The sequence below is a fragment of the Ylistrum balloti genome, unplaced genomic scaffold, assembly GCF_031769215.1.
Source record: "Ylistrum balloti isolate Yb309-2 unplaced genomic scaffold, AGI_CSIRO_Ybal_v1 Utg369750, whole genome shotgun sequence".
NCBI lineage: Eukaryota > Metazoa > Mollusca > Bivalvia > Pectinida > Pectinidae > Ylistrum > Ylistrum balloti.
In genome coordinates this window covers 255,203-282,489 of record NW_026781954.1, presented here as the reverse complement: position 1 = coordinate 282,489, position 27,287 = coordinate 255,203, and the positions used below count along the sequence as shown (strand labels likewise).

The window sequence follows — 27,287 nt, the reverse complement described above, 5'->3', positions numbered from 1 at the left end:
ACTGGCAATCCTCTTGCGCACGTCTAAACCAGCATAAGGTCCCAGTTGATATTTTACCCGGTACGTTTTATTACTTTTATCCAACAACATTGATTTCCTTCGGGTTCCATGCGTATCGTTTCCTGTTTGATTCAGAGTCATATCGATACCATCAGATATGGTTTTAAGTTATACAAATAAATATTCGAGGACCTTTTCATTGGATATTATACTAAAATATTAGTATCGGAAAACAAACAGCAATTTTCACATGGGAAAATGACTATAAATCAAACATTAATGGGTTTTATTTCTACCTATTTGCGCACATAATAGGGCCAGCTTGATCGAACCAAGCGAACAAACACATCTGTATACCATAACATACTTTGAGTTGTCTTTCGCCATTTGTTCCTCTCTAACATAAAAAATTAGGCATTGTGTGAAAATTGATTTGCCTTTTCTCAATATAAGGTATGTATATTATCCAGGGCAATAGTGCTGCCATAATCAACATATCCAGTGCTTTGGTAAATTACATGTAAGATACATGGAATAAAGCGACTCTCTTAGGAAAGATGTTGTTTATATATGTACGTCATTGCAATAATCTCGTAAAGCCGATTATCTTTATTTTGGTATTTATTCAAACTGATTTATTTCTTGCTGGTGACATTTCAATGAAGTCAGCAACGTTTACATCCATGGAGTCAGTAGTTACCAACAAGCGAATCGACACAGATTTGATTGAAGAAAAAACAAATATTAGAAAACTCTCCTGTATGTTGGATTGTTTGAATGATGTCACATGTGATTCTATTGGTTACCATAGTGATGACATGAAATGCCGACTCTACAATGTAGTAGTGTCCGGTTCTGGCGGTGTCACTGAAATTGGATGGGGATATTATTCTATTCGAGAAGGTAAAACAGAATGGATTCCTATTATATATTCTTATGGTGGTGGACAGCAATGTATAAAGAAAATGTGGTTTGGTTTTATATATTGTATAACGTTTTGTATCACCAGCTATTGTCATTTAAGGAGTTGAATGTGTGTGCTTGTGGGAGACAGTGATATGTTAAGCTTAGTGGGACAGTGCGGAACTGAAACCGACTTAATAGTGTTTCCAGTCTGTAGTTTAATGCTTACGGCGCCCAACCAAGTCATTAAATGCCAGAAATTTCAAATACAACAGGTGTGGTATACCGAGAGTAAAATATGATATCATTCCTTTATTCGAACTCGATTACACGGAAATAAAGAATTACATGAAGACATTGGAAAATAATTATAATAATAATAAATACCAGGAGAACATTATCGGCGTTCCAAAACCGTGATGTAAACATTGGTCAATCCAAGTAAGTAATGTCATGTTCTCAAAATGAGAACAATGTATACAACAAAGGAACCAACAGACAAGCTAACGAGCATCAAACACGTACAGCTTCTTACCGCACAAAGAAATAGATTACTCCCAGTGAGATCATTATATCAACCCTAAATCCTACATCTCTTGAATCCGTTGTGTAGCGAGTTGATATATAGGCTGTCAACATTTTTTTCATTTTAAACATTACATTGGTAAGAAGCCAGTGGATAAAATATATTTCAACGAGAAAATAGTTCAGATCATAAGAATTCACCATATTTTCGTCAAATATTTTGTGTATGTGTCTACAAAACGAATGAGAGACGGATGACCATATCTTTCATTTAATCTCAACTGTATTGGTCATTGATTTGATGAATGATCACAATATTATTTATTTATTTTTTACAGGTTAATTTACAACAATTCAAAACTTGGTAACTTTTATATTGCAATATTATCTTTCACATAATCATGAAAGTCTTGAATATCGTTTACTGATAAAATGTTTCATGATGCCCTTCAGTAACAGTGTGTTGATGACAATTTACAATATCAACTCTACTAGTGGTAACCAAGAGTTCTGATTTCCTCGTCGTCTGTGCTTTCTGTCCGTATTGTAGATGTTGACAAAGGAAGAGGCATGCTGACACCTAATGAGAAATTCAGCGTCCATACATTGTGTGAGCTACACTCTAGTATTAATTAATATTTTCTTTTTTAACAGATTTCTGTTCAGAAGAGAATTTCCATCATAATCGCGTTCTTGACCTGTGTTATTACTCGCCAGCTGGAAAAGAAAGTTGTCCTGAAGCGATTGATATATGTGCCAACTTTTCTGCCAATTTACTTATTGTGGACAACCAAGCTAAACAGGACTGGATGACGGAATTTTGTGGTGAGAATAATTCTTATGTAACATACAAGTTGTTGTATACATTTGTAGGTTAAATTAAATATGCTTACATTGAAAAATTAACTTGCATAGTGTTTATTTCCCAATGTTGAATGTTCCATTTACAATCAGGGTCATTTTGGGACTGGGTCACCTTGTAGGATCTGGTGGCTAACTTCAATGGAAAAAAAAAACGAAGGCCCTGCCATTCAATGTATCTTCGGTTAAAGTGTTTTAAGTTCTTACAACACAACCAGTAGAAGATTTGAGTGTGATGTTTTAATGACTGCACGGTTACCAGTGTGATCATATTAGGACTGACGTAAGTAGTGTACAAGATGGCAAGGTATCTATTTTTTTTTAACTCAACTATATTCCTATGTACACTAAAGTCGCAAAAAGTGTGACGAGATGATAAACAGATTTTAACCACAAGATGGTAATAATGTACTGTAGTAAATTGGGCTACACCTTGTTTAACACTAGGTCATACATGTACAAGACTATGTGGCCCCCTCGATCCTGGCCTTGTACGACTTATCCAGATGACTTTATTAACCAGCCGCCTGTAAAAGTAGTTTTCCCTATCGACTATTTTGGAATTTCCCCTCTCGATGATATAATTTTGCCGTGTGAAAAGAGCTGTGAGTGCCGATTTATTGATCTGGGACTGCGCATGTTTTCTGACCTATTGAATTGTTTGCCTTCGTGGGATCCCGCAGTATCTTTTGTTCGGACCCCGAATTTCCAGCCTTTTTTGACTAAATTCTTGAAAAAAAAGTGCAAAAAATGAAAATCGTTTATTATGTAATTCACTGTAGTCACCCCTCTATCAAACCATGCTTGATTATATACAACTTTTTTCCTATCATCAAATGCTTATTGAACCATAGAAGAGTTTCCCAAATATTATTTCTTATACTTTTTGTCCCTACCCTGTCATTAAATCTGATTCAGGCTGCAAAAACGTCCTTCCAAAAGTAATTTTTACAATTATTATAACAGTTTTAATCTACTTACTCCCACAGGTAGATACGATATGCAGATCTGTGTAAGTTTCAAGAATTACTTGCCATTTAGCTGTTTTCTTAAAATAATCCTTCTTATCCATCCTTGTTTAAAGAATCTGCCTTTATACAAACCATTTTGAGCCCTCCATCACATAATTCTGAGTAACAATATCTATCTCTATTTTGTCAGCTTTGCTATTCATAGAAAGTGAAAAAGAGTTAAATTCAGTTGGATAATGATGTCATCATCAGGATTTAGCAATGAAATAAACAAATTATCAAACTGGGATATCATTAAAGACTCAATTAGATTAACTTTTCCCACAGGGGTAAATAACCTCCACTCCATGTTTTGACAATAGCTTTTAATTTAACTAATTTATTGCCATAGTTTAATTTTGGAATGTCGTGTAAATTAACATTTAATTAAACTCCAAGAAGTGTAAACTTAATTATTTTCCCACTGTAATTCCAACTTTAGTTTCAGATTCTCCTCACTATTTTCTTACTCCTGATCCAAACCACCTGTGTTTTGTCAATATTTAATCTCAAGTCAGATATTTTTGCGAAAGCAATTAATTGTTGATTCTTTCAATGATGTTTCTGAACCATCTTATATAAGGGAGGTGAGGAGATGTCATCAGCATATTGAGAGGTTAGGATAGGAGTGTTACAGACATCAATTCCCTTAATTTTTTTCAGCCTAATGACAAACATTTCTACACAAAGAATAAAAGTATATGGAATTATTGTATCACCTTGACGACAGCCTCTTCTTCTATTGAAGAATGAAGATAAGTTTCCACCTTGATTTACAACTGCACTATTTTTATCAACTGTCTTTTGTCAGATCCAAAAATGAAATATTTGAAAACTCCATCAATAAATTTCCAAGAACCAGAATCAAGTGCTTTATGAAAATTTATTATCAATAACATACCAGAAATATTTCTATCTTCAATATATTTCATTATATTATACACTAATCTGGTATTCTCACCAATGTAGCGACCCGAAAGAAAACCTTATTATTCCTTAATGTAATTTTGTATATGATATTCAATAATGCAATTGTCTCTTCGTTGGTCACTTTCTGGATTGCCTAATCAGGGTATCCACATGTTTTTATGGCGTTGTGGATGTGAATTTGTTCTTGCTTCTTGTCTTGGTCTTCTGTGACAACGGTTTCAAATCTGTTGCGCAATTTCTGTACAATGCCAAACTTCTGGTGTAAGGGATGGTGCGATCGGAAGTTCAGGTATTAGTCCGTGTGCGTCTTTTTCCTGTTGACCAATACTTTGATAGTACTATAGTGAAATGGGAATTCCTTGCAGTGTGCCCCTGCAGTATTTTGAAGTTTCGCTGGGCGACTTGTCATGTAAATACCGAGTTGCCCGGATGCAGGTCGGCCACCGCCTAACGCTACCGCGAGACGCGAGACGCGAGACGCTTTGTTAGTCTGGCTACAGCTGAGCGCGGGAGTGAACGCACGAGTCCATTATAGCATGTATATAGTTGTTGATAGCGTCATCTCTACATTCAAGGAATGGCATAGCGCCATTGACCTCTTCCTCACGTGTAAGTTAAATGCTGTTGGTGGTATCTACGGTATTCATATGCTCAATTTTTTCTGAAACCCTTTTTTGACTATTTCCAATACCTATCCAGTATACCATAGGCTGGACATTCTACGAGAGCAATGACAGTAGCCTCTTTTCCCAAGTGCTTCATGAATAAGTTGGTCACACAACCGGAGACACCGATCTGCCCATGACAGTACAAAACTGTTTCTGATAGATGGTATCTCGGCTAAGGCTAAGAAAACAAATGAACAAAAAATACCGACATCTCGTAACGATCATAATCTAAACTCAAAGTAGATGAAATATAGTCACACTGTGACCGCGAAAGATTTCCACAGAGAGCATTGGTACATTACAAGAGGACCAGGTGTATGAAAGTGATGATTGTAAGAACTCAGAATCAACCGCTGCTATCTCCCAGTGTAGTTTATACTAGCGTTGTACTTATTTGATTAACTGCTTTATCTTTTTCCATGATTGTTTAACAGTTACTAACAATGTTGACGGGACTTTCTTTGATGCCTACATGGACAGTAGTGCAGGTGTGTGGAGGCTTGGAAGTACTGGTATGGCACTAACGTATACTTACTGGGATGGAGGACAACCAAACATGGCCGGTCTTTGTATAGGCACGATATCCATCCATGGCTGGTATTGGCACGACTACCCAGTTCATTGGAAAGCAGGCATCATATGTGAAATCCGCCGTCCTTAAGAACATCACTACAGACGGATCTTCCTCCAACAATACAGTTTGCTTAACAGGAGGCCATTGGCCTCGAAGACTCTAGATATATATTGAATCTTTGGTTTCATGATGAAGATACATGAATATTTGTTTATACGAGTAAAATTTGTCATCATGGAATGTTGATGCGAGATATGACTTCTTGTGTTTCCAGAATGAGGTTCGGTGTTGGAGTACGTGTTATGTGTAACTCCTCTGCTATCTTTCACTGACAGGTATCGAGACAAAATGTCAATTTGCAACTGTGAAATGTTCAGTTTGTAAGTAATGATGTCCAACGACAAATTCATTATTACTTGAAACACGTTATATTTAATTAGATTATTATTACATAATGATTATGATAAATGCCAGCGTCTCTAGAAAGATTCCTTTCCAAATATGACAAATATCGCAACCATTTTGTAACGGCTACATTTGCATTGAACCAAACGCTACTCCGAAAAATCGATTCTTAACACGGCAAATCATTGTCTAATTTTCACAATTTTACAACCTGGGTCTTTAACTTAAATTCATTTTTAAAAGCGTATGAAAAAATCGAAATCTCTTGAAGCAGGGCAATCAAATATTTTGTCGGAAAGTTTTGTAGGAAATAGTACTAAACGATACATAATACGGTTTACATATTACTCATGTGATGGGCGGTATTGAGAGCAAAGGGAAATAACTCCAACTACTTTAGTTTACATATGATTACCTCCCGTGACTCAGTCGAGTAATCATATTAGAATTTTAAAAATACCGATATAATGTTTCTTAGTATTTGTGATTTGAAGTTATGTAAAGTTTTGGAGTGATAACAATGACTGAATTAGCATTTTTTTCCCCAGTTTTTAGTGTATTGCTGTTAAATGTAGTCCTAACTACCCTTTAGTATTCAACATATCTCAGATTTAAGATATCCATCGCGAACTCAAATATATTTCCTTGGGTTAACTTCATGTTATCATTAAAACCTTCAAATATTTATCATAAATTGTTTATCATAAATTGTCTATCGTAAGTTGTTTATCATCAGTTGTTTATCATAAATTGTTTATCATAAATTGTTTATCATAAATTGTTTATCATAAATTCTTTATCCTATTTTTTATTAAACAAGCATTGTTTAATACAATGTACATACTAACATTTTTTATCTTAACTTAGATACTAACTTTTAATCAATGAATGTTTAGAAGAAATGACAAGTTTCGTTACCAGTTATTCGTATTTGAAAATGTAAAAAAAAGACACTCTGTGGCCTGACAAATAAGTAGATGGATTTTTTAGGTATACTAAGCATTCTGTAATAAAGAGGAATGTTGTTTTTTCATGTACTGATTCAAAACCGAATACACCGATATATAAGGTATCATTTTAGTTGTTGAAATCTTCTTTGTGTTCGACGTTATTGAATAACAGTACCGTTGATTTATTTTTCTCGTGATCTTTTTTAAGTTTAAGTTTAAGCATTTTAGAAAAAGGGGCCCGATTTTGTTCCTCTCTGGCTCTCTGTTCTTCCTCTATTAAGATGTAAGACTAAGTGTATATATAAGTTGTCTTGCCTCGTTTCCAGATCCAACCAATACCTATATGTTATACGTTATTTAACACATATTCCAATTTGCAAAGCTTTGGTTTCCCGCGTTTATCATAACACGACCACCAGTGACAGTAACTTTCAGAATTTTGCATTTTGCATTTTGCATTTTTTTCAATCTCCAGTATTTTACAGACTAAAACTTTCCCATTGGAAATTTGGAAACTACTAACAGTCATCTTCGGAAGCAGTAGTATTGTTTTGTCGCTGCTAAAGATGATTACTTGGGTTATACATCTGTGCGGGACGGAACGACATGAGTACAAATGCATTTGAATGGAGTTGTTATTACATGTTTTGTTGTTTGGATGAATAAACAATAAAAGGAGAAAGTAGAATTAAACATATTTGTTTATTTACTGCCATTTCAAAAACCAGATAAAATTACGCTGCTTGCGTATTTCGTCCAACCGTAATCAACATCAGGAAACTGATATCGTCAGCCTTATTTTTACACTTTGTTTGAGTCGAAATTCGGATAAGTCGAAATATTTTTCACACTCCTTTGAATTTCGAGATAACGAGTTTCGACTGTACTTGGTAAATCTCTTTCATCAAACATTCAATGAAAAGATAAAGCATTTCTCTTCGAGGTAATGTATGTGTTACTAAGATCTGAAGCCCATAGAATATAAAATAAACCACAACCCTCGTCACTATATATGTATATTACATTTGTAATTACCGTGCTTGGTTTGTCTTTTGTTTATTGCATTTTAAGCTGACAAATCTTTATAGGAGATCATGTCTGAGTGATTGTTGGGAGTTGGCTGGAGTTTCCTCCGCCCTGTTAGGTAAGCGCAGTATCAATATCTCGTTAACGTGTTATCTGATACTTGAGGAAGAATATCTCTCTTAGAAAGGTATTGACCATTAATGCCTAATATCGCGTGACAAATGTTCTTTATAATGGCTGTTTCTGAATTCATTTGAACATTTTTCTCTTAATTACATCCTAACAATATCCAATAGTATTTGTTGATGATTGTACCCATGGTAACCGCGCTATTGTATATGTGATTGATCATTAAATAACAATGATTTTGATTGTAAGAGATACTTTTTGTTGTCGGTATGTGATAGATCTTGGCTGTGTAGCTATATCTTTGTGGTTGTCGATTTCACTGCTTATATCTTAGAGATCAAGGTTGTGTTTCTGACGTGCGACATGCATTACCATAATACAAGTATTTAAAACACTGTGACAACGCTCTTTATAGGAATACATTGATGCTCTTAAATATGTATCTGTAGTTATGCATGTTTCAAACTTCGATTATTTAATAGTTATATAAATCAACAAATTTAATTCTGTTACTATTGACTTTTTAAGAAGAAATCAAAATCGTGGCCGATGTAAACTCTCTTCTCTCTTCAAGTACAATATTGATGTTAAATATTTGAATGGTCGGAAAGCATCTAAATTCGGTTTTTTTTTTTTTTTTTTTTTAATTATCGATCAACCCCTTCTATATTTTTACCTAATTTAAACCCAATTAATACTTTTTTTCTAACCTGCTTTGTTTATTTCTACAACTGAAAACCCCTAGAACACCAGACAGGTGTGATGTCAAGTATATATAATGAACACTTACGTATATTAACACACATTCCCTAAATTTCACCATAAGTGATAAAATGCTGGGAATAGAATCAGAATAACTGTTATTGATTTCCTCTGCTCTAACAAGCAACTTGATGATCATTTATTATTCAACATATCAATTCCGAAAATGCTAATACATGTAAGATATATTGTGAAAGATTTTCCTTTTTAGCATGTGTCTAGTGAGGTCATACATTGAAGCAATGCACACTAACTTGTTAGTTTGATATTCAAGTTTTTTTTTTTTTTTTTAATAATGAAAATGCATGCATTTACTCAAAACTATTTATCAATCGAATTGTTTTATTTCAAAATTGCATTATTCTCATTGATTTAACCGTTGAAGATGTTTGTATAGGAAAGTTGTAAATTATCACCCTAATACAGATACTGATGTATTTCCTGTGGGTTACACGACTTCATGTTTTAAATTCTTTAACTGGTTATCAAGTTTTGGGGTAAGACGTACACCCTCATCTCTATGACAAGGATCATAAAATATGTCATAGTATAGGCCATGGGTGACTTTTGGATTTGTTGAATATATATTCTGAGAGGATTACTGTGGTACTACAAATAACACACAATAACGATTAAATTGGGATGTGGGCAAAATTGTATATACCGTGACAGATCCTTTCGCAATTAACCGCAACTACATGTGTATATTCTGAAACGAATCGATTTTGTACTAAACTGTGTATCTAAGCTACATATAGATAAGTTCAATGACGTTCACGCATGGATGAATCATGGGCGATCACTTAAGAAACAAATACATTTGTAACGGTTCACCTAATAACTCATAAACTTGAACAATTAGCGTTATTTTCCTATTAAATATTCATGTTTCCATGGAATTTGGGCACATGCTATAATCACTCGTCGCCCCTCAGTCGTAAACAATATTATTTATCGTAAAAGTACGACATGTATATGTACATGTAAACACAATAATTTCAGATATTGGATATGTTCTAGTCTTTGAAATCCACACCTTTCAGATATCAGTAATTAAGTTACATGACTCTCGTGAACAAAACACATTTTGACATAGATTATGCTTGTTTTAACTTTGCAATACTGACAATTGCTTTTACATATTTACTCGAACCATCATTGCCATTTCATAACAACAATATATCTTCACAAATGGTAGTGACAACAAAGATTTAATGAACATGGAATTGACGTCTGTATTTTATCAACTTACCATACTAATGTAATCTCACAAAATCACAAAGAATGTTCCTAACTGTGCTTGCCTCGTGTACTGCTAAACCACTGCTTATCTACAAACATATCAAAATTAAATCAAAATTATGTCAGGTTTCCAAAAAGAGAATCGAGTAAATACCATTAAAACCATCAGGTATAATAACGATCATAAAACACATACAATATTTCCCAATGTCCTAGCAAATCCTTCAATTTCACATTTTGATGATATAATAAAAAAATGAGTGAGTACTAGAAGGTTGAAAATGATGTTTTGAAATTTGGATGTAATTCAACTAGTAAACACTACGAAACAAATGCAAACAAAGGCGTTTGTTGTGACGATGGTTTTCCCACATTGTCTATTGGTAAAGTGGCAAGATGTGGATATGTGGACGTTGAACACAAGAAGTGACATGATGAAAGAAAATCAAGAGACGACTCATCTTTATAAAGGAAAAAACAAAAATGACATATGATCAATCCTGATAAAGTAAATTTGTGTGACGCTCAAAAAAAATGCTTATACGTCTTACAGATAAAGCAAACATAATTTGATGCCAAAACTTTGGCTGTGTCATAGATTGGAAACACTGGAATGGGATTTGGAAAACGAAATCCTAAGAACGCTTGAAACAGTTTGATTTCAACATACTGCACAACAAAATCATCAAGAGTTGGGAAACAATTTCAAAGTGGTAGATAGAAAGAACATTTGGGTCAAACGTTAGCGGGAAATGCTGTTGAAAAGCTATAGCAGACCAGTTCTGAATCGAGATAAAGGGGACCATAGACTCTAGGCATATATGCTATTATATAAAAACGTATGTGAATTGATTTATATTTCTTTCTCTTTTCGAACCACATTTCTAATTTTCCGCTGCGACTCAGTGGCCATTTATAGCATAAAGTTCACCGTTTAGAGTATGGAATATCGCGCAATATATATGAATTGATTTTGAAAAAACACACAATGTAATAAAATGTACATAGTAAATAAAGACAAAATAGAAACTCAAAATAATAATTATGGTAAAAAAACAAAATCAAGTGAAAAAAATCGGCTTAAATTTTATCGAGAAGGGTTGAGCTGAGTTGCAATTTCATTTGAGACACAGATCTGAGGAGCTGTTTATTAAAGAAAACAACGATCAATATTGATAATTTGTATTTACTACCAAGAAAATGTAAGTCTTAAAGTAGACTTCAACCTCTTGTCGTCAAGTTGAAAATGATATCAATAGTTTGTTGGACACTGGACTAAGATTTTTCAGTTTTTGCTTATTGCAATCATTCTACCTCAGCACGTAACCTGTATTTCTATTTAAACTCTCCTTGATTTATTGACGGTTTCAAAAGACATATCAGCGTCATTAATCCGATTTTGATGACTGTATATCTTTTTATACCAAACAACCGTTGAGCCGATATAGATTTTCTTAATCTCCAAGCGCATTTTTCTTCCGAGATAATGGAATTACGCTACAGGATGCATGTTTTGTCAATCTCCAAAGGCGAATGTTTTACAGTAAGTTAATCCGTTCTAGAGGACCAAGGAGTTCTGCGTAGACTGTCAATGGTTTATTATTTTCTATGTGAAGGTTAAGATTAAGACGTATGTACCTCAAATGTACTACTCGAGCACGGCTTGGAATTGATAACAATAACATATGATGACTTCCCTTTACAATGTGTGATCTCAGGATTAGTCTGTCTAGAAAGTGAATTTAAATTAATTTCTTACATAAATATTATGTAAATGAATTCAACTGATCCTTCTTAGTATAAATATATACAATGTTTATATATGCAGCACATACATATAAAAATATATTTCATGAAGAACTGATTTTATTTTGTATGATTAGAAGACGCTATACAGATAATAGGACATGCAAAAAGAGACAGAGCGGAAAATTCAAACTGGCATTAGCGAAATGTAAGAAAAATGTAGTAGAGAAAAAAATTGTCCTTGATAAGTGACAGAAAATATCACGTGGAGTGGAAACTTCGATAATTTCATTCGTGTTGTGCAGTCATGAAATGTATCAAATTTTCTAACCGTCTTGATGAAATATAGCTGTTAATAAATTAGAAACAAAGATTATCCTTTGTGTTTATATAAACAAGATGTTCATAAATACAGTTTTAATCTTTTTAAGTGACAACACCAATCTGTAGATGTGTGACGCAAGAAAGTCTCCAGGAATCGATAAATCGAATTAGCATAAACGAATAGAGACTCCTTAAACCAAATAGAGGAGGTGTACTAGCCCAATAGCTCAATGAATTTCGAAAATTTCAAATATCTGATAATTTTAGAAGAACGTCAAGTACATGTGACTGAATTTTAAAGTGGTGTACAGATTACAGCAAACCTCGGTGATTTGAAGTTCATTAGTGTTGTCTACCGCATGCTCTCTCAGAGGTTGTACTAAAGACACACTAGCGGATAGTACCTTCTGATACAAATTTAGATCGGTTAACAGAGAGCCAAATAATTAACTACAACTGCATCATGCAGCTGTTTTGTCCTTCTAAGTCTCGTCAGTGATGTTAGAAGCATGACAACGATTAGGCCAGAGTTCTAGAGATTGATAAAAGTATGGAACATTTATTTATTTTTTTATCATTATCAGAATTCATATTTATTTATTCTATCAAACAATGGTCTTTATTTCATTTTATTTATTTATTTCATCACACAATATGAAGTATATCTGTACGTAATATTCTGTTGATAATTAAGGTAGTCTTTGAGTTGTTCTCTCTACTATCTAAAATAAACCAGTTGTCGTGTTTTCGGATCACTATTCATAGTGTACTTGTAGTCTAGCTTATGCTTACGTACCGGCAGTGACGTTAGAGTTATCTCCCTTGAGAGGAAATCTCCAGTTTAGTGTTTACAGAGTAAAATGGCGCGGAATGTTGCAGCACAAACAATTAGGCTAGGTTCCCCCACAGATTCTTAACCTCTCACCGAGGGTTTGTAATGGTTGAAGAATAAACTGATAAAAAAAGGCAACAAGGCTTCGACTCTACACCATTAACATATGAATTACCATGGAAGTAGTCTCTCACTGAGTTGAGCATATTTATCATTATGTTTACTATCGTCATTAATTTTATTGTTTGTTATTTGCAAGAGATAACTCAACATTTTGATAAATAATTTGCATATTTGTTCTTAATTTAACTGCTTTCTTATGTCCTTATTCTTCAGCATCCATGGGTTGATATTATTACTACTGATTTTGTATGTATGTACACTTCATGCATGGTCAATACCAGTTTCTTAACAAAGACTTTAGCCCAAGTTTTAAAATGTTATTTAAACTAAGTAATTTCAGTTAAACTGATATTGGAACTTCTTTGTATCCGCTGTAATTTCCGATGAAAATATCAGTATAATACATAAATATATATAGTATATATAGTATATAGTTGTACATAACCTCTTAGTTAAATTCAAATATACCATGTGCAAAGTCCTATTTATGTTAAAGTAAATATTACTACGGTAATGCATATTTGGTTCGGATCATGATATAAAAGGGAGACCACTCTACATTAAATTGATTTTTAAAAATATGCGCAATGTGATTGCCGTCCTTAACAGAAGATTGCATTGGGCGAAAATCGATCTCACTTTCTAACGTTTTATTTCATGCTATTAAAAATACTTTTATTTCATTATCAGGGGAGATATGGTTCAAAAACGTAAATTCAAATAAACGATATTAATTTCAAGCAGAAATTTAATTATACCACACCAAGCCAATAAAATATCACAGCAACCGTTGTCTGATTTAATTACATGCCCTAGTGTTAAACAGTATAAAGACAGTCATACATTTCATGTATGTGATAATTTTTTTAAGTCAATATTAATTTCACGCTGAGGTTGTCGGAAATTAGAAAAAAATACATATCAGTTGGCAATATTTCAGTCAGCTTTCGCAGCACCAAGAGTAATGACTTTCGCTGAGTGTTTTGTTTTATTTTACTTTATCTTCATTTTTTTCTTTTAATTGGACAATTTCTAAGGCAGGTAGTAATCTGGTATTTTAAAGATAACATTGCTTGGTATCACGAAGGACGCTATTTATTGTAAACAAAACCATAAGTCAATCAATTCTAATTAGTTCTGTTTCATAAAAAAAATATTTTCATTCATTTTAACACAGTATGCGTCATTCCCAGTACAATAACGACCAATTAGAACACAGACCTCAACGAAAGAATGTCACTTATACGTTGCCGGCGGACAATCAAGAAATCTATGCCATTCCAACAATAGACAAATAGACCTGACGTTGTTTACAATGCCATAATGTAACTTTTGAATGCGGGCATATTAAACATAATTCCATACAAAAGATAATTAACCAAATTACAACGTAATTTATGTATAGTTTATCAAGATTACACAACTTCTGATAGATCAGCTGCCCAAACCGATAGCATGATACTAACCATTGCCACAGTATTGACAGCAAAGTGTAAATAGTAATTTAAAAAAAAAAACAGATATTGTCTTCAAAAGAATATTAAGTCTCGAATATAATTTGTTGATAAGGTGTAAGATAAGCTGATGCAGTATAACCGGTGATTGGTAGAGTGTTACAAATAACTATGTTAAAATTAGCCACACATTGTATACATATCATTGTGTACATTGTATATACTGTGTAGTGGTATTGTGTTACACAATGTAAATTAACGACACTTTGTATAACTGTGTAGTGGTATTGTGTTACACTTTGTAAGTTAACGAGATTTTGTATAACTGTGTAGTGGTATTGTGTTACACAGAGTAAGTTAACGACAGTGTATAACTGTGTAGTGGTATTGTGTTACACAATGTAAGGTAACGAGACTTTGCATAACTGTGTAGTGGTATTGTGTTACACAGTGTAAGTTAACGAGACTTTGTATAACTGTGTAGTGGTATTGCGTTTATACAGAGTAAGTTAACCAAATAGATTCTATCATTTTTTAGCATTTCAGTTATCCTGGCTGTGTTGAAGCTGTATCGATCTTTGTCAGTCGTTGACTGCGATGATAAATTTACTATGATCAAAACACGTATGGTTGATCTCATATCAATCTTGGCGGAGGATGAACCCGAACTAGCTGCCTGACTCACTACACAAGTTTGTCTGGATCCTGTTGGAATCCCCACCTTTAGTTAAAATATCAATTTCATAGCTTCTGTCATGAAAATAAATATGTATGTTTAAATAACCGTCGTAGATGGCTGATATTAAACCATGCGTTTCACTGATAACACAAAATTAATATTTATATGTTTTGAAGTTGTCCTTTATGAGTGTTTTTTTCGGGGATGATTTGAATTCAATGTGACCGATTTTAGAAGGATCAAATAACTAGTTGTAGGTGACGACGAAGGAAAACCGAGTTGACACACAGATAGGCAATTTAGGCGGGAATGTTCATGCTTCACTTTGCCGGAATTTAAACAAAAGGTGTGTCAAAGCGTATTGAGTGCCATTCGTGCAAAGCGTCTCCAAAGACCCTGACGGTCGATACGTATTCGCCATTTAATCAATATTACAGTCAACAGTAGGTGGAGTTTTGAGAAGTGTCATGTTGAGAGCAGCGCCGTGACTAACTAGCAGTGTAGAATATTGTCAGCGATAAAGGAAAGCTGTCTATAAAGAGTTTGGGTCAATATTGAAGGTGAGATACGGCGCGAATCAGAATTGTTTTATTATTTTTATTTCAGTGTCAATTTTATCCAACCTTTTTTAACGTTATGATTTATATTTTGTGTTCTTGATGTCACCAACGTCGTTGACGTTCTTGTTGTTCCAAGTTGGTGCTGTCCACAATAAATCTGCCGTTTGTTGTAAAGTGCATGCTACGTGGTAATGTTCATTCGCTTAACAGTTTCTTTTCTTTTTCTGAACTTGTAATTTTTTCAAGAATCTTAATATTCTAACTTTCCATCTAGATTTTGATGTGTGTCTTTTTGTGATCGAGTTTTCTGATACTGTTCAGATTGTAGCTGTACCGTAAAACTATACAAACAATATAGGAGTGGCTGTTTCCTTATCCGTTCCTGAACCTTCTCGTCGTCGTCGTTGTCGTCGATGTTCTCCTCCTCCTCTCCCCCCTCCTGCTCCTACTCCTCCTCTTCCTCTCTCCTCCACCTCCCTCCTCCTCTTCCTCCCTCCTCCTCCCTCCTCCTCCCCCTCCTCCCTCCTCCTCCTCTTCCTCCCTCATCTACCTCCTTCCTCCTCCTCTCCTCCTCCCCCTCCTCCCTACTCTTCCTCCCTCCTCTTCCTCGTCCATTTCCTTCCTCCTCTTCCCTCCTCCTCTTCCTCCCTCCTCCTCCTCCTCTTCCTCCTCTTCCTCCGTCCCCCTCCTCCTCTTCCTCCCTCCTCCCTCGTCCTCCTCCTCTTCCTCCCTCCTCCCTCCACTTCCTTCTTCCTCCCTCCTCCTCTTCCTCCTCTTCCTCCGTCCTCCTTCTCCTCTTCCTCCCTCCTCCGTCCTCCGTTCTCCTCCTCCTCCTACTCCCTCCTCCCCCTCCTCCTCCTCTTCCTCCCTCCTCCTCCTCCTTCTCCTCCTCCCCCTCCTCCTCTCTTCCTCCCTCCTCTTCCTCGTCCATCCTCCTCCTCTTCCCTCTCCTCTTCTCCTCCTCCTCCTCCTCTTCCTCCTCCATCCCCCTCCTCCTCTTCCTCCCTCCTCCCTCGTCCTCCTCCTCTTCCTCCCTCCTCCCTCCACTTCCTTCTTTCTCCCTCCTCCTCTTCCTCCCTCCTCCGTCCTCCGTTCTCCTCCTCCTCTACATTCACTACATACTTTATCCATTCTGCTCATTTCCTTTAAGTTTCTAGTCGTGGTAGTCTATGACTGATGATATATATATATATGTATATCCGTTAAAGGGACTAAGTGGTTAAATTTCGTTATTTTTTCATACATAGATGATACCGGACAAGCGTTGTAATACTTTAAATTAGACTATGCACAAAAATATAGCGCCTTTTCTTAAGCAAATTTATTAAGATCATCAGCGTTGATCGGAGATAACCAAGTTCATCACGTGACCTTTTTCGTTTCTAAATTTGCCGGCATCGCGCACGCGCAAAGATATTATTTACACTCTCCAAACGATAATGATATGAATAAGTCTTGTGTGGCTCCTATTTTATTTCAATTTTTGTTTTTATTTTACGGTTTTTTTTATGAAATGGTTATGCAAATTTTCACATTTTATCATTTACAGAAAGCGCATAATTTTAACAGATATTCATGTTATAATGTTATATCAGTTATTAAATGAAAATCTAACCATTTAGTTTCTTTAAATGATCAAACGTATTGCGACAACAGCATGAAAACAGAACATTTGCCATCACGAAATGACGCTTTGTGAACACAGATAAATGAATTATTTCCTTACAAAACTACGGATGTCTTATTGCTTTTTAAAAAATGTCTTTGCCATTTTTATAGACTTTTGTCTACAACTATATAAATTTAATTTCCTACGAGAGGCTTTTGTTAAATCCTTTATAAAGTTTCAAAAGTAAACAATGTATTTGACAGAGAATCGTTGTGTGTTATGGTTTCGTTTGTATCACAGTTCCGAGATGGTCAACGTTCTGATAAATGCAAATATTGAAGAATTCCAAATCATACGGTGAAGAAAAACAGCAAATAAAATACCGATATGATAACAGAATATCTTAATTCAAATTCAAATTCGAAAATACTAGGACAAAACATTAAGAAAAATATGATGAAATGGCTCAAAAGCATAGCCCATGCTGTGAAGTATATCCCTTTTCTTGTCATTTTCAGCATAAATTTTATTTATATATTTTCATTAAGCTCATCATACAAACAAAACTAATGAACCATTGATTAGAAGTATGATAAAATCATATCATAATATAATACATCATTGGACAGATGTCTTGAATGTAGGTCGTTCCCCAAATTCTGGTTGTCTGTACATTCTGTGCATTCTAGTTGTTAAGGTTATGTATGATATATAATATTATATATTGATCTATAATATTGAAACCATGTTTAATCATATATATTGAACGAACACTTTATAAGCCAAATTAACAAACACAAAGAATCCTGAAACTGTACAAGGAAAATAAGATATTCCGGAAGGCTAAGCGTTTTCTGCTTCATCGACGGCACCGCAATGACAATCTTGATCAATTCAAGTAATTGATATCACGTTTCCAAATGAGAACAAAGTAAGCAACAACGATCTTCAAACGCTGTCGTGTTCATGACGTACAAGTAGATAGAATATTTCCCGATGAAATTATTATCTAGATCATAAACTTCTCCATAATTTGAGTTGTAAGTTCTGTCCGTTTTCCACATCTCCCATGAAAATTCGAAAATTGAAATAATGGGAACATGCCATTGTGTCGAATCATCTGCTACATATTAACACCAAAGGTTGTCGAAGAATAAATGTTGATATCCAAAAATGTAAAATGTACAATATGGAACTTGAAATGATAACGGGTATCATACAGTTTGATTGAAATCTGTCCCATTCGGTTTCGTTGTAAACAAAGATCGAAGTAAGCGGTTGATGAAGATTTTCAATTCCGCTGGGTACATACGACACATTTCTAGTTATTTAATTGGATATCATCATTATATGTAAATCTGAAATTGAAGGACTTGGCAATATCTTTGTAACCTGTTTGATAAGCTCCTTGATAAATTCAGACTCGTGCAGTGTATAAACGTAAATTAGCCAAGGGTGGGGAGCAGTTGCTTCCCTTAGGTATGCCAACAGTCTTTTGGGAGGGCTTACCACCAACTCGAAGGAGATATTTTGTGACCAAGATATTCGATCAGTATTTCTCATGGTATACGCTCCAGGGTTGTTTAGAACAATACATACAGATCTGTTTGTGTTGACGTTCAACTGCCTTTTGAAAGAAAACTCAATTACTAGAGAACGAAAGCGTTTCTTCAATTTTGAATGGGGTTGGAAGCGTACAGCATGCAAAATCAAATGGTTTATAGAGAAAGGTTTTATTGGAGAGAGTTCAAAATTGGTCAAAAGATATTCAGGAGTCCTTTAAAATCCATACACCATTGCGCAAAGTCCTGATTTAACATTAACACAAGAAGACTGTATTCCTGGTTTGATAGTGATAAGGATAGTAGTAAGACTTTTCGATGAAGTCTTGGTTGACCAACCATAAATGAAGTGTTGTTATATAGATTTAAGAGACTCTAGTGGAGATCAGGAATATGTTATGATTAATCGACAAATCTGAGTAACTGTAGTATCAAGACACGAACAGCTATATTGCTTCTTTGGAAATATTGGATAATGTTTACGTAGTGTTGATCGGGTTTATGTCGTTATCAAGCGCACCTAGTTCTTTTAAAATGTATGATATGTAATAATCTCTGCTCACAACAATAAGGTTATCGGGTGCCATATCCGCAGACACAATAACAAACCTGTCATCTACATAATCTAAATCATGAAGCGTGGTTTTGATATCAGAATCAAGGATTACAGACTTGCGTTTTAGATTTGAAGCTGCTAATACTTTAAAGATTGGTAGACCAAATGGATTTTATCCACTCTGAAAGCGATTCTAATGCAGCATGCTCTCGTTCCAGACTTTATAATGACCACACTAATTTTGTCGTGTATTGTCTAGAAATTCTGGATCAATCAATTACTAGCCAAGTATTTTTCTATGACTACAGACGTCCGATCGTCTATCCGACTAAAACAGCTACAAGATATTATCTGAAATATGATGTACTTGTCACACATAGTTTTTTCTAACGACAGATAATTTGTGTCTTACAATGTGACAATTGTACCGTGACTTACAATGTGACAATTGTACCGTGACTTACAATGTGACAATTGTACCGTGACTTATAATGTGACAATTGTACCGTGACTTACAATGTGACAATTGCACTGTGCTTAAAGGTTTAATCCAATAAAGTTTTCACAATATACAGGTACTTATACAACTTGATACTACCAGCCATAGAACCACAAGGATACATGTTTTACTCGAGGTAAAAAAATCCCTTAGCGGAAATCGAACCAACGCCCTAGCGGTCAATAAAAAGCTACACCACCTATAGTGTGCAGTCCCCAAAACGGTACTCTCGATTTGTCGATAATAGCAGCAGTATCTGTAATTGCGATACCTGACACGGACAGGCGGTTGATGAGTAGACCACACATAGATCCCGTTCTAAACGTTTGCCCCATCCAGTACATTTACACAGGGTAAACAGACGAAATTGATTTTATCGTATAGCTTGTGACAAACATCTAGTGTTTGTATTATCGGTGATATGTCCGTTTTTTGCCGTACCTTCGACATCCACGATGTACATTTTCATTTAAAAAATTAAAATTTAATATTTCACGTCTCAGGTTTTTTCTCCCTTTTTATAATATGATATGAATTTTGAATGTTATTGGATTTCTATACAGTTTAATGAATTATATATTCGAATTTTCTGTTTAATTAATATCGAACAAGCTATCAATGCTTGTTTGTACAATGTAAACTGTTCAGCTAATCCCAGAATACAAAAGTGGGATTACAGAAAGCTTGAAATGACAAGAACGCCAGTAAAACATTTGTTAAGCGTCGATTTCCCCGACATGAAATCACATAACGGGACAGTTTTTTAAACAAATCCAAAGGGTCGAGGCCAGGTCTGTTATAGAATGGACAATACACGGGATAAACCTGTTTATATCTGGATATCAACGATGTCTCAGACTAGTTGTAGTGTTTTGAAAACAAGACAAGGTTTTTTTAACTCTGTTCTAACTAAACGACTCGGGAACAAATTTTCACCCTTTACGTAAATACAAGATTTTCATTTCTGTCTTGGAGATATTTATTCTGATTTTCGAACATACTTTATAAGGAAATCCACGTTTCAATGGCCTTTTTAAAAGCTAACTAAGCTTTAACAACCGACAATGGACCATTAATTTCACTGTGTTATTCAATGTGAAGGATTTAAGCTGTATTAATCTTTGGTGTATTCACACAACCTTCATTAAGTATATCACTCTGGTACATGTGGGGATGTTTTTTTGGTAAATCCTTATATTTACTTCGTCTGAAAGGAATATAAGCTGTATCTCATCCAACAGGTAAGCAATGTCAAATTTCAATTTGAATTACTTGTACAGACATTAAAATGACATGAGAAAAAACATATTCTATGTCAGAATTTTAGTGGAAATTTTTATTTTATTTTTCACAAAGTAACTGAAATTTGTAATTTTACAATTTTGGAGAAACATAAAGATGTTAACTTGAAACGCTTCTAAAATGATTTCACAGGCGTCAGATAATATCTATTAGTTATGTTGTTTGTCGTCCACAAGGGTCAGCTCTTGGACAATTTTTGTTTCTAATCAATATCAGTTATGAAATCTTTCAATCCGCAACTCGATTTTTGCTACGCCATAATTCATTATCCAAACAGTCGCTACCCTGTATACAGTCAGAAGATTTTTTAACCGAATACAGAATATTCCACTGGTATGCCTCACAAGTTCAGAATCAGTCTTGCCTTTAAACTGATATTTCTGTATCAAAACGTTTGTGGTGCTATAACAAAACAGCAAGTAAAGGTAAGTTGCTTTTGCTGAAAAAAATTCTCATTTTAGTCACGGAAAAGTCCGTGATTTTATTAATTCCGAAAGTTCATTTTGATTGCTCTATCAACAACAAATTACATTCGGAATACATATGTCCTATTATTTCCTAACCGTTAACAAAGAAAATTCCTTGATGTATCGTGCGAGCCGTTATATTGTAAAAGTTGAGAATACAGGACACTTTGCTATCCTCGGCAGTAGAGTGTCCGGGTAGAGACCGAAAGGTCGTAAGTTCGAACCCCGTCGGAGCAGGGTGTATTTATTGCCCTTTTTCTACTACAATATCAGAAAAACTCAAATGTTCTGTCGTTCGAATGCAATTTAAATTGTTATAGCTTCGTGATGTCTATAATTGGCCTTTAAACCGTGTACAATATACACATTGGTGAGAAGTGATACGCATACAAACTATATATGAAGGTACAGCTTTGTTCTGTATGTCACCCGAAACATTCAGGTAATTGTCACAAGTCATTCGATAGTTCTCAATTCCACGGACAAGTGAATACGGCCATTGTATTAAAAGGACAAAAGTGAGACGACCGTGTACGTCGATAAACTCGTCAACACTTGTCACGTGGTGGAGGCCATATCGATTGAATTTATTAATTATTTAATGAATTTTGGATCCGTTCACTAACTGGACAAAAACGACAATCGCAGTTAGCTTGCGTATTGTATACACGTGGCTGTATACTGTGCTGATTAGTAGTCTGTATTGTGACTTTGGATGCAACAACATCGGACTCCCGGGGGCACTGCCACGTGAAGGGGTAGGTACAATGTAAATGTACAGTATGTATATTTCAGTTTTTCTCGTTTATCAGTGACGAGATTCAAGGGGCTACACTATAACAAAATCTATACATTGTATCTCGGTGTTTGTAAACATGTTCCTGCTTGAATTTCTCTTTCTGAGTATATAATATACGTAATCAAGGTAAGTAACGAGACGGTAAACATGAATGTTTTACAGGTAAATATCAAACCAGGTGTTCTAATTTACGGATACCTGATATCGACATCGTCAGCTTTTGTGTATTATTTGAATATAATATCATAACATCGAGATATTGAATTCTAATTACTGAATGCGAGTATATACATGTATTTAATGAGAATTATATGTCAGTAACGCGTTTTTCATACATTCGATACGTAAACCACTAACATGTAGATATATAAAGGCCTGCGGAATACCTTGATGATGTTAAAGATTAAGATCGATTGTGACAATGTACTTGTAACTACAACATCGATCAATAGGTCCGCAACATATTCACTTTATCTACAGACTTACACTAAAGCCGGTGGCCGTTTATTATGCTCGTTGGCGTATCTCGTGGTTCGTTGTTGCTTATCTTGTCTAACTTTGGGAGCGTGATGTTACCTCCTTGAATTGGCCAATAAACAGAAGACGCTCGCCCTTCCGGAACACATTATATGTGTCCGCGTTTTATTGAAATTAAGTTTGAATGAATATTGTTCACGTGTTGGTATCTTCTTTGTATTATCTAAAAATAATATGTTATGGATTGTTGTTAATTTTTCTCAAAATAGTAACTTTCTTAACATACAAGAACATGTAAACACGTATTAATGTAATATGTTTCATAAAGGACTTCTGTACTTGTAGTACACATACAAGAAAATATTTCAAAATCGGTTAACAGACTTGCATCGTTTGATCATATTTTATTTTAGAATTAATTTAAGGCGTGGCAGGGGACAATGCAGTCCTCTGTGATGAGATCAACATATTGTATACAGTTATGATACGTCACGATTTCGTGTGGCAGGATGCGTGATGTTCTGAATAGATTTGTATTGGAAGGTACAAAAAAGAGGGGTCGACAGACGGACGGACGGACGGACGTTCATGTAGAGGAAAAATAGTTAAGTTGTGTTTTAATTAACTTTTGATGCATTCTTGAAGGCCTTTAATGTGAGAATATTTAATCTCTCCAACTCTTCTCTAGAGCTGTCAAACTAACCCCAGTTGTAACTAAGAAGTTTGTTTCTTTTGTTTTGATCACATTTTAATGTTGGAACTGCCAACTTTTAAACAGCATCAGATGATGCCCAACCGGAAGTCCTAGGAATACCCGGCACCCAACATCCGCCTTTCCTAGTGTCTTATAACTAAACAAATAATATTTTCAGACTGCCAAGCATTTAGATTAGTCTATTTCTCGTTTAAAAGTAAAACTTTTTTTTCTACTTTTCTCGTTTAAAGTTCATAATGGTAGATTGCAGTTTATTTGGATTATTTTATACTTCAATCTGTTTCTAATTATTGTTAAACGCCTATCTATACGATACTGCAATATTTTAATGATGAATAGTAAGACAATTGCCTCCTCATTTGATAGAAATTTAATCTAGCGATTCAGCATTTCTTTATGTCAGAATTATTGTATATGATTGAAATAAGACTTCTGTAGCCCAGAATTAATATTTTCCTTGTGTCCTTGGTATTTCTGTATCTCTGTATGTGGGTATACATCTTTGATAGGTCGATGCTGATTTCCTATCTTTTAGCTAAATATTAATAGACATACTATTGATTATGTACCTGTCTCCCGTCCTTTTGGGTTTTGACACGCGTCACTGCTGTAGCTACGTTGGCGCGTTCGTGCTTATGTTATTATTTATGCATGGCGTTTATTATTTACGAACGCTATACTAGCACATGATCAGAAGGTTGATAGAAAAGTGGATACACAAGAACTAGACATTTAATTCATATTAATGTATGTTTAAAGACACGGCAGATATTGTTATTATTCTGGCCAATTTTACGAAGATCGATTTTCACACCACAGCCTCAATAGTTAATGTCAGCCGTCTAATTTAAACAATATTCTTATTCAATAATTCAAAAAATAAACACATACTTATTAATCCTTTGACCTTTCAAAGGGAAACGAAATTACATGTATAGCGCTATAAATTATGACGTACTAATATCATTAGCAATTACCATGTACACGTAAATGTTATAACGCTATGACAGAATGGAAAACAGGAATTGTACAGACAAAAGTTAACATGAAATTAAGTTGTAGTGTATCTTGTAATAATTTCCTATAACTGGAAACATGTCGAGATTCCGAGAAATCATCTTCCTTCGCCATTGTTATCCAATGGAAAATTCTATTTTAATGTGTGAAATAAACTTGGAGGTGTTCAATACAAATAAGTAGGTTCTTTTCTTAACCTTGGTCTCATCTGAGAAAGGCAGATCTTACTTGAATTGACCAATATTTATGGATGGCTGGTGCTATAGATGAAGCAGAAGGCGCTTATTTTTCACCAGTTTGATGTTTGAATTGATACATATTTTGTAAACGTGTCGAATTATTAATGTTTCATTGCTGTGATCTTCGACAGTAAATAAAAATAAAATTGGCTACTGAAGAAATCTATCATGACTGCCGTATTTTTGTATTGATATGCTGTTTACTTATTTGTTTCAGGGTTCTAGTGTAACAATCTGACGCGGAGACCAAAGGCAACAATCTACAGAGGTTTTTATAACGGAACTACTTTTACCGCGGATTGATTTCCGGTTCAGTGTAAAGGTTGAATATGTGCGAACAAAAAGAAGACAGGCAATATCGGTGGGTGTTGGTTTTCACTTATAAAGAAAACGGATTTTCGCAAAGACAGACCATTCCAGGGCCTTTGTTTTCATCGAAATCAGAAGCAGAGAAAGATGCAAGATTAAATGTGGATTCCTGCGCGAAAGACTGGCCCAATGGTAAAGTATTTTCCGTCCACGTGGAAGACGAATACGGAGGAGGTCCGGAAACACTTGAAAAGAAAATGTCTTGGGAATAATTAATACCGGAAGTGTTATTCAAAAATGGATTAAAAGGATAAGCTCACAATGTGAAGGAAAGACACTTGCAGTTTTTTTCCCGATTTTTATATACATGTATATTTTATATCGCTATTGTGTTTCTACATTTACAATCTGGTGAAGTCTATAAACTAGATATGTGATCAACATTCTATCTACATTTTATTATAAAACATGTCCAGATATTTGTGCTGCCGCTTCGTGTTCCTGTGTGACGGACTTTCTAAAACGTGTATACTGGGGACAAAATAACTCTACCTTTTCATGTGTTGTGCAAATCTTTGAAGCTATCTTATATTTGCTTTTACGAAAGAATGGTGAAAACATGACACCGGATAATGTTAAGCTGTGACAATTAAGTGTTTGTTGGACATTTGTCAATCTTTTTACCTGTAGCTCTTTTTTTCGAGTACTGTGCTCACTCACAACTGGTCTGAGAAATCGTAAACATGACTCATAGCTCTCTTTATGACATGTACACTTGTTTCCTTGTCTGTTAACAGGTCTAAATCATGTACATTCTTTTCCATGCTGTGTACAATGCAACCGTCTGAATAATAGGTGTGTTTCAAACCCTGAAAACACAACATTTGGATTTTTCTATACATGTGCTTGCATGACGTGTACACATCATTTAGTGACGTGTACACATCATTTAGTGACGTGTATCAACAAAAGACTGCGCACATTAACATTTTAAACGAAGATAAACATGCAGTTGAAGAATGTAGTTTTGGGGAAAAGAGGTTTACAGTCTCAAAACCTGCCTTACTCGTCCTGGTGTATTGTGGGTAATAATAGTCAAGTATGACAAGGGTAAATTTTTCTAAAGCTTTTACAATGTATCGTTCTTAATCGTGGTTATTCTCTACATGTTGACCTGTGTTTATATATGTTGTTATGTCTTGGAACTTAAGTATTATCACGTGACGATTATCGTCTATAACAGGGTAGCCTAAGTTTGGTCTATATCGCCTAAGTCAGACTCGCTTCAGGATATTTATCCGTATTTCACGAGAGTATGAACGACAATGGAAACCTTACAAATTGTACGTCTTTAGTTAAAAAAAAACATGTAAAGTAAATGTAAGTCTGAACAATAGAAAATATAAAACCGTATATAATACTTACAATTATTGTCCATTTGAAGCTCAAGTAATGTTAGATCGTCGTCCGAAGCAAACATTTTGCTGCTCAATCAATTGTTATTCTTGTAGCAAATAGCAGATTAAAATGTATACTTTATATTTATGCATCTTTGAAAGAAAAACAACAATAAATTTGGAATTTAAGTCTTTATATTGAACCGAAAAAAACTAGAAAAAAAATTTCCAAACATATTAAATATCAAAATTTAGACCTGCATGAACACGAGGTTAAATAACAAGCAAAAGAAACGAAACGCAACGGTTAAAAGATCGGTTCCATATTTCGTTCACGCTCCCATGAATTGGGAACGAAATGAGTGTGATACAGTGTAGATGATAGATATTATCAAATAAATGCAATATTTTTATTGTACGGTATTTACAGTGGTTATTTGAATTATCAGAATATGTATTGCTTTAGTAAAACATCCACAACCATTTATTTACCCTTTTTTACATAATAAGTAAGAATGGATATGTCTATATCATTGAATGGTATTTGTGAAAGAACAAGAAAGAAATGAAGTATTTGTGTATCAATTCAAAACCTTGGAGTTTTATTTCTTGCTCTAATCTCAAAAGGTTATCAAT

At 34.6% G+C, this 27,287-nt stretch overlaps 1 protein-coding gene across 1 annotated transcript; it reads left to right on the top strand.

Moving 5' to 3' along the window:
- The first annotated feature begins 659 nt into the window (after positions 1–659).
- On the top strand, positions 660–5,558 carry LOC132543268 (C-type lectin domain family 4 member A-like). The gene is made up of 3 exons (XM_060206751.1): positions 660–903; positions 2,083–2,253; positions 5,332–5,558. Exons 1-3 carry the CDS (start codon positions 660–662, stop codon positions 5,556–5,558), a joined length of 642 nt encoding a protein of 213 aa, XP_060062734.1.
- The last annotated feature ends 21,729 nt before the right edge of the window (positions 5,559–27,287 follow it).